The sequence below is a fragment of the Hirundo rustica genome, unplaced genomic scaffold, assembly GCF_015227805.2.
Source record: "Hirundo rustica isolate bHirRus1 unplaced genomic scaffold, bHirRus1.pri.v3 scaffold_190_arrow_ctg1, whole genome shotgun sequence".
Classification (NCBI taxonomy): domain Eukaryota; kingdom Metazoa; phylum Chordata; class Aves; order Passeriformes; family Hirundinidae; genus Hirundo; species Hirundo rustica.
Window position 1 is genome coordinate 41,823 of NW_026690260.1, and position 9,116 is coordinate 50,938.

Consider the following 9,116-nt stretch of genomic DNA (forward strand, 5'->3'; position numbering starts at 1 on the left):
TCAGGGCACAGGTTGGACTTGATGATGCTCCAAGGTCTTTTCCAACCTTGCTGATTCTGTGATTCCCACTGAACCACCCTTGCAGCAGTCTGCAGGATGAGCCTGGGCCTCCTCTTCAGAAGCTCCAGCAGCCCAGGTGCCTCAGCTTCTCCTCATAGCCCCAAAGCCCATCCTGTCAGCTCCTGCAGAGCCTCTGCAGCTCCTCCTCCTTGCCCAGAACAGGGAGCCCCACAGCCAGACACAGCAGCCCAGATGTGCCCCCTGGCCTGTGGTGCCTCTGGAAAGGGAGCAGCACGAGGCACTGCAGGAGGCTGCAGACAATTCCTGAAGCACTTGGAGGATGATCCTGCTCCCCAAGGGATGTTCCCATGGTGCTGGGAACTAAGGAACTGAAATGGGGACTGGGGCCAGAGAGGAAAGGGCAACCAGGGATGGGCTGATTGCAGGGGAGGGAAAAGGTGTGGGCAATTGGAAGAAATTTGTAGCAGGGAAAGAAAGCCCAGGTGAAGCAAAGGAAATGCTCACGGCAGTTTGGGGGTGGCTGCCAGGCAGCCCTGGCTCTGAGCAACATCTGCAGTGGCACAGGAAACTCACAGCTCATGGGAACAAACTTTCTGGCTGACTTCAGAGGCCACCACAAACCTGAGTGGTTTCCCTGCTGTCCCCCAGCCCTTCCTGGCCCCAGGGGCTGATGGCATTTGTGCTCCCTCAGGTTCATCTCCCCACACCAACACCATGGGGGTGCTCACGCCTGCTCTGGGCAGTGCAAACAGGGGCTCCTGAGCCAGTGCTGCCGTGTCTGTGCCTGCAAGGATGCGGCACCTGTGTGAGCTGGGGGAGAGGCCAGGGCTGCAGAGGGGGGATGTTGTTGGCAGGTGCATGAGGACGCTCTGGGACGCTGCCCTGGGGTGTCCAGCGCAGTGGGGATGGATCAGCCCCTGCTCTGCTGCTCCTTCCCATCTCCCCCAGGACCTTGCAGAGCCCCAGCCATGCTGTTTGCCCCCAGCCTGCCCACGGCCACCCTGGGGCTGCTCACGGGGCTTTTCTCTGCTGAGCATTGGCCTGGGCGTGTTCTGGAGAGAGCCTGGGCAAGGAGCCTGAGCCCTGTCTTGCAATGCAAGATGTAACAAAAAAAGTGTATTCTATTACCATCTGTTAAAACCAGGAGGGCAGGTTGTTTATCTCTTCCATGACCCATCCCTCATATCTCTGAGGGGGATCTTCTCTTAATGGGCCAGCTGTTAAAACCAAATGGGGCAGTGTTCTTTATCTCTTCCATGACCCATCCTCCCTCCAGGGAGATATCTTCTGGTAATGGGCCATTGCCTCTCACTGCATGACTGATAAAATTACATCATCCCATTGTGAGATGCTCCACCCAGAGGGAGGAGCCAAGCATTCCTACCTGGATATAATCTGAGATTTAAAGCACCAGAAGCACCCTTGTTTCCACTGGATTCCCAGAGGAAGACCAGACCCATCTGCACCACCACTGGACCTTCAGAGGAAAACTACCGCCTTCTACAAGATCATTGCTTCAACAAAACCACATCTGTCACTCCAGGAGGACTGCAGCCACAATTTGATTGTACTGCAAGCAACACCCTGACTACCCGGGTGCCAGGTTGGATTCTGAGTCTTATTTTTTGGGCTTTGTTGGTGGTGGGTTTTTTTACTACTGCATTTTTAGTTTAATTTTCCTACTAAAGAACTGTTATTCCTATTGCCATATCTTTGCTTGAGAGCCCATTAATTTCAAAATTATAATTCAAAGAGAACGGGGTTGTATTTTCCATTTCAAGGGAGGCTCCTGCCTTCCATAGCAGACCCCTGTCTTACCAGCCCAAGACAGGGAGCTCGGCTCAGATATCCTGAGGTGTCCCCAGGCTGGGTTTTTTTTAATTGGGGATGTTTGGAGAAGTAAGAACTCCAAAGCTGGGTGGAAAATGGCTCTTGGGGTGACATTGGGGGGTCCCAGTGGTGGCTGCTGGCAGAGGCAGCCTGGAGGAGCAGAGCCCTGTGTCCCCCAGGAGCCCAGAGAGGGGGGAGTGCTGCAATTTGCAGGACCCTCAACAGCTTGGAGAGGGGCAGGGGGGTCTCCTTGGAGCCCCTGCACCCCAAAGCAGAGAATAAGGGGAGAAGGGACCCTGGGACCCCAAAACTCCCAGCATTCCTAAATAGAAAATGGAAAAGGGGGGAGCTTTTCAGATTCCTGGGATTCTCAGCAGCCTGGGAGGGCAGAGAGACCCGAGACAGGAAACTCCACAAAGGAATTTTCAGGGCTGCTCTTGTTGTTTGATAGGCTATTAGGGACTCTAGATGTCTGGTGACTTGTAGAGATGGACTTGAGCAGAGGAACATTCAAACTCAACATACTCATCCCTTGTTTTTGCCCAAAAGCAGGATTTCCCATTCTCAAACCTTGACTGGATGGAGGAGGAGGCTGTGAGAAAGAAGAAGATGCCCTGGGACAGCCAGGCAGGTGAGGAGGAAGTCAGTGCCCCTTTCCCCCTCTCTCCTGCTCCATCTCCCAGCCCAGCATGGCCCCCGGCTGCAGGACAACCCCGCTGCCGATGCCGTCCTGCCAGGGATGTGTTGGGAGAATCTCCTTCCCCTTCCCTGTGGCATGGAGCCAAATCCCATCCTCTCCTTATCCTTCCTCCCCCAGACAAGGAGCTGAGGATGGAGACCAGGGAGGACAAATCCCTGCAGCAGAACCTTGTGGAAGAGGCCGTTTTGAGTGGCTCCATGGCACAGGAATCAAATTGGGAGAAAAAGCGCCGGAGGTCCTGCAGGAGGAAGGACTCCAAACCCATCCCAGGGTGCAACAAGGAGGAAAGACCCACCCTGTGCCAGGAAGGTGGACAGAGCTTCAGCCAGAGCAACACCACTGTCCAGCACCAGATCATCCACACTGGGGACAAACCCTATGAGTGTCCCAAGTGTCAGAAGAGGTTTCAGACCAGCTCCGATCTCCTCAAGCACCAGCAGATTCACACAGAGGAGAGGCCCTTCCGCTGCCCTGACTGCAGGAAGGGCTTCAAGCAAAACTCCCACCTCATCAGGCACCAGTGCATCCACACTGGGGAGAGGCCCTACGAGTGTGGGGAATGTGGGATGAGCTTCAGACAGAGCTCCAGCCTGATCCGCCACCAGAGGATCCACACCAGGGAACGGCCCTATGAGTGTGAGCAGTGTGGGAAGAGCTTCAACCAGCGCTCCAACCTTATCTGCCACCGGAACATCCATGCTGAGGAAAGGCCATACAAGTGTGGGGAATGTGGGAAGGGCTTCAACCGGAGGTCCCAGCTGATCATCCACCAAATGATCCACACAGGGGAGAGGCCCTATGAGTGTCCCGAGTGTGGGAAGAGGTTTCAGACCAGCTCCACTCTCCTACGCCACCAGCGGATTCACAGAGAGGAGAGGCCCTTCCGCTGCCCCGAGTGCAGGAAGGGCTTCAAGTACAACTCCCACCTCATCACCCACCGGCGCATCCACACTGGGGAGAGGCCCTACGAGTGTCCTGAGTGTGGGAAGAGCTTCTCAGACAGCTCTCACTTGACGAAACACCAACGGAGGCACCGGTAAGGGAAGCCCTGCGAGTGCCCCGACTGTGGGAAGAGCTTCCTGCACTGCTCCAACTCCATCCCCCATCAGGGGACCCACACTGGGAAGACACTGGGGTGGTGGTCCTTTAGTTTGGTGGTCCCTAATATTCTTTTGATTCATCTTCCTCCCTTTAAAACCAGCAAAATTGGGCTGAAAATCAACAAATTCATCAAAGGCATCTCAATCCTCACTTTTTACTTGTGTTTCTAAAGAATCTGGGATTCTGAGTGTTACTTGGGAGGATTTGAGGGTATTTGGTGTGGTTGTCTCCATTTCTTAACACTCAGAGAGACAAGGGGGTTCAATCTGTCATCTCAAAAACACTCATTGCCACTGAAAACTACTCAATCCCACCCCAATATTACTGAATTCCTGAGTTCCTCAGTGTGGAATGGGGTTGGAAAGGGGTTGGGCAAAGTGTCCTGTAAATCAAGAGAGGTGAGGTGAGCATTGGGTGGGGCAGGATGGGTGGGATGGGGATTGGGAGGGGTGGGATAGGGGAAATATGGCTTGGGAAGGGGGTCTTGATGTCCAGGAGAGCTGGGATGGGTTTGGGTGGGGATTGGGAGCATGTGGTGAAGTCTGGAATGAGACAGCCAAAGGTTTGGGATGATGAAGGGAGGGGGAACCTGTTCTTGAGTGAGTTTTTGGGTATTTCACGTTCTTGAAGGGATTTTGGTGCATCCCAGGTTTCTGAGGTGGTTTTGGGATGGTCACTGCCCCAGCCCCAGCCACTGCAGCCTCTGGTCCAGCCCCAAAGTGGCTGCCAAGCCCCTGGCACCCTGAAAACCCCACCTGTGAGAGGGGCCAGAGCAGGTGAGGATGTGACACGGCTGTGACACTGACACGTCCCACAGCCCTGGAGCTCACAGCAGCTGAGATGGTGCTGGATCCAAGGCCCTGACTTGTGGATCTCTCTGTTCTCCTGACTTCCTCTTCTCAAAATCCAGATAATTGAAGTTGTAGGGTTTAGAGTTTTCTGAGTCAGTGCTTTGTGAAGTGCCTTACCATAATTCCAGGTTTAATAGAAGTTATAAGCTAAGTTAAATACTATTCCTCTGTAAATGGCTAAGTCATAGTTTCTAAGTTCGGATAAATACTGTCAAGTGCTGTTCTTTTGCTAAATTGTGAAGTTGAAGGTGTAAGTTAAGGTTAGAGTATAAGTCATGTCCTGTTAAGTTGGAGCTCTGTGACGCTTTTAGGCCGTGTTCCTTTTATCCTTACCCTCACTGTCCTCTTGTCACACACACAGGGACAGTCCTCGGTTCATTTCTGGTTTGATTGCCTGGATTTTGTTTGGTTCTGTTGTTGCTTTCCTTCCTTGCTGTGCCTGAGGTGTCCAGTCAGGGATAGAGTGACTCTTGCAAGGAATTTTGTCATGCCTCACCACCTGTGCTCCTAATCGGTGATTTTTGTCAAATGTGCTAATCTGCTAAATTTATAGAACTGTATTCACCCTTTGGGGGGCTGGGCGTTTTGTGGACATTTTCCATATCTGCCCCTTGGAGGCCTCCAATAAAGATCAGCCTTTCTATTACCTCCTCTATAATATTATCTCCAAGGCTGTTACTTTATTTCTGGGTTCTTGAAGGCATCAACACAGCCAGGCCTCATGGCACCAGGAGAGCTCTGTGACACAAGGACATCTTGGGGAACCAAGTGTCCACTGCAAACACAGCGGGGCCTCATGGAAGCCAGGTGCCACTTGGATAGTGCCAGGGCACGTGGAGCTCAGTGTCCACTGTGACACAGCACAGCCCCATGGAACCCAGCAGAGCATTGTGACAACAGGGAATCTCATGGATGCAAGGCTCTCCTTGGGCAAAGTGGGGCCTCCTAGGACACAAAGCCTTTTCCACGTGCCTCCCTCGCCTGGCTGTGGTGTCCTTGTTTGTCAGCAGTGGTTTATTTGCCCACCTGAAGCCCCCCTCCATCTCCTCCCCATCCCTGGATCTGGCCCTGTCAGTTCTGTACTCGCTGGTGCCTCCAGCCCTGAACCCCCTCATCTCCAGCCTGAGGAATAAGGAACTCGTGGAGTCCATGAGGAAACTGCTGGCTGGATTTCAGAAGCAAAAACCTGCCTCTTTTCTTCTGCAGAATCTTCTGAATATAACTTATTTCAATCTCAGACTTTGTGTCCTTTTTTTCCAGTTTTGCATTTTTTTAATACATTCCTACTGTTATGTTTTCCACAAACGAATTTCACTACTCACAGTATTTCTACATGAGTATCTGCCATTATTCAGTATCTCAATGACTTTCAAAAGCTTTGTTCCCTATGCATCTGAATAAAATAATGATCTTTTGCAGATGTGAAGGAAAGAGGCTCGCAGCAGAGCCAGCACAGACAGGGACAATGGCCCTGGCTCTTTCCACATCTGCTCTTCCCAGCTCCACACTCCCCTTCCCAGCCCTTCTGTGGGTGCAAGGCCGGAGTGCTCGGGCAGTTTGGTCACTGTCCTGCTGCATGTCCGTGCTGTGACCATCCTCCTCAGCAAGGGCCTCAAAAAGCAAAGGCTACATGTGTAAGGACAGAAATATCAACTGAGATCAATTCTCTACTTCCCATCAGCAGACAATATCCAGCCACCTACTGGCAGGAGAGGATGGAGTACATGTCCTTTGTGCTTGGTATGAGAAATGTCTCAATAATAAAAGACATCCACAGCCCTCACCGCCACCCCCATTGCCCTTCTTTCCCCTCAGTTTATTGCTGACCATGACATCACAAGGAATGGGAAATGCCTTGGGTCAGTCCAGCCCAGCTGTCCCCTCCCTGTGCCCTCAGGAACACTTTCCCACCCCCAGCCCATTGGATGGGGGGTGTCAGACATGCCCTGGGCAGAGGTCAGGGCAGGGCTGGCCATGTCAGGGCAGAGCCAGGGGGGCAGCGAGATGGGAGTGTGCAGCAGCTGTGGGACAGGGCAGGACAAGCTGTGCTGGACATGGCCAAGGGCCCTGGCAAGGCTGTGCCCAGGAGAAGCCAAGTCCTGGTGCCCTGGGGCACAGCAGCCTCTGTGCCACCAAGGGCTGTGAGGAGACACCTTGTCCTGAGGCCCTGGGGCCTCCTGGCACAGCCCCAGCAAGGCTGGGCACTGTCAGCCCCTTGTGCTGCCCTCAGCATCCCCCTCACATCCCAGTGGCCTCAAGGATCTGCTGGAAGGAGTCCCTGGGGAGCCTTGGTCAGCAATGGCCCTGGGGGGCTCCTGAATGCTCCCAGGGACTGCAGGTTTTTCAAAGGACTTTGGGTTTTGCTTTTGCCTTGGAGTCTCTGAGAGGTTTGTGCAATCATGGACTCCAATTATCTGCTGTAATTAGTCCCTTGAGAGCTTTGCAATGACACTCACTGTGGCTCATGGGCTCATCAATGCTTTGAGATAGTCAAGGTGTTTAAGGTACTTTGGAATTTCCTTCCCACAAGAAGTCTCTGAGAGGTTTTTGTGCAATCCTGGCCTCTAATTCTCTCCTCCACAGAGTCCATGAGGAGCCTGTGTTGGGGATGGACCTCAGTGAAACCCATTAATGTTTCGAGACATTTTGGGTGTTTCCTCTGACTTTCACTCCTGGAAAGGTTTGTGCAATCTCCTCTCAGGCCCTGAGGTTCCAGGGCTCAACACCAAATACACGATGGGGCTCATTACGATCAAGCAAGTCCTGACAAACCATGGCTGTGCCTTGATTTCCCTCTGATCTGGTGCAGTTCGTTAGGAAGTATTTTTTCCTAGAGTTAGGTTGAAATATTTCAAAGAACTTCCAATAAACCCACATTCCTATTTTCATGGGTAAATTTTTCTCTTTAAAGTAGAGGTGTTTACAGCATTCAGTGACTGATACTGACCCAGGGTCTCTCCTAAGGAGGTCTGGCCTGGTCAGATAAGTTGTGCCTTGAGGTCTGACGCAGTGTGGACAACCTTGTTCCACATTCCCCAACCCCCTCCTGTCTCCCCTCACTCACCTGGGACCTGCTTTTCTCAGAGAATGGGCTGCACTCAAGCAAAGAGTGGATTTCTTCCTTTTTTAGCAATCTAAAACTCCTAAGTTTCAGGCAATCTCCTCAAGTGGGTGCCAAGCCCAAGGTGCCACTAAGGAGGTTGCCACTTCCCAAGGCAGAACCATGCAAGGAATGTTTTAGACACAGAAAGTTCTAAAATAAATACAAATTCAGAGTTGGCTGAAGGCAGAATTAGACCAGCTCCTGAAGGACAGACAAGCTTTGAACTCCTTGCAGCTCAAAGCTCCAGCTGGGTTGTTGGGCGGTGTGTGAGTGAGCCAAGAGTGAGGGGAAGGGAAATGCAGAGAGCCCTGGAAGTGCTTGTGTGCAGACAGGCTGTGGGGAAGGGCCCTGCAGCCCTGCCCTGGGCCAGGAGAGAGGGTGGATCATCATCCCAACCTGCCCTGGGCCATTGCAAGGGGCTGTGGCCATGGACACTGCACTGACCCCACTGCTGGCTTTGGATCCCTCATCCCTTCAAGTTCCCTTGGAAAGCGCCCCAAGGACCCATTTCTGCAGCCAGGTTCCATGGCCAGGGGGGATGTGGGGGGCTGCAGGTGGTCAATGCCCCATCCCTGGAAACATTCAAGTCCAGCTGGGACAGGGCTCTGAACAACCTGATCTGGTGAAAGATGTCCCTGCTCATCCCAGGCCTGGACAAGAGGCCTGAGTGAGGCCTGAACAGCAGGCCCTGAGCCAAAGGTGACCTCTGCATCAACCTTCCAACCAAAGGTTATCTTTGTATCTGCTCATTAGTGAAATATGCATGGTCATTAGCACTGTGACAGATGTATCCACTCATTAGTGAAACATGTATTGACCTTTCTGTGTTTAGAAGCCAGACAAGGCCATGAAATCTGACATCTGGCCTTGTTTGGGGCTGGATGGTCAAAGTCACCTCCCTTGGTTCCTCCTTGGGCCCTGGCCAGGCTTTGGGAGGAACCCAAGAGGAGGATGAAACCAGCTGTTCCTGCACTAGAAGTGCTGTCAGTTTGTTTATTCAGCACTATCAGAGCTGGGCCCTCTCACAGCCAGGTTGGAGCCTCACCTGTGGCTGGAGGCACCTGCAGGAATTCCCAGTGTCCGGGAGTGGCTCTCCAGTCCTTGGCTGTGACAGCTTCCCCCAGCTGATGTGTGGATGTGGGTGATGGGAAAGTCTGAGGGGAACTGGTGATGGATCTTTCTCAATCCCTGCAGGCAATCTTTGGTAGTGATGGTTGGGTGCATTGCTGAGCTGCTCCTTTTGTGCTCCTTTGCTGCTTTGAGCTGTAGTAAATGACACTGATTCCTTCAGGTGGTGTCTGTGTCTTTGGTGCTTTGGTGCTTTGGTGCTAAAATGCATCCAAAAATTGCATATGGAAAAAGGAAAAGAACCTGTGGGTTTGGGAAGATGAGGATGGATTTTGGTCACAGCATATTGGAAACAGCACCAACAGAAGGAACAGAACCACTGTGAAACTCCTCTGGCCCAAAGGCACCAGGGACACAACAGCAGCACAGGGAGGAGCCCTGG

General features: G+C 52.6%; 1 protein-coding gene across 1 annotated transcript in view; it reads left to right on the forward strand.

The window, feature by feature from the left end:
• The window catches only part of LOC120747747 (zinc finger protein 252-like), a 17,181-nt gene extending 13,590 nt beyond the window's left edge, over window positions 1–3,591 (forward strand). The window contains exon 3 of the mRNA XM_058424343.1: window positions 2,897–3,591. Within this exon, the coding sequence (XP_058280326.1) occupies window positions 2,897–3,591 (695 nt within the window). The remainder of the gene's footprint in view (window positions 1–2,896) is intronic.
• The last annotated feature ends 5,525 nt before the right edge of the window (window positions 3,592–9,116 follow it).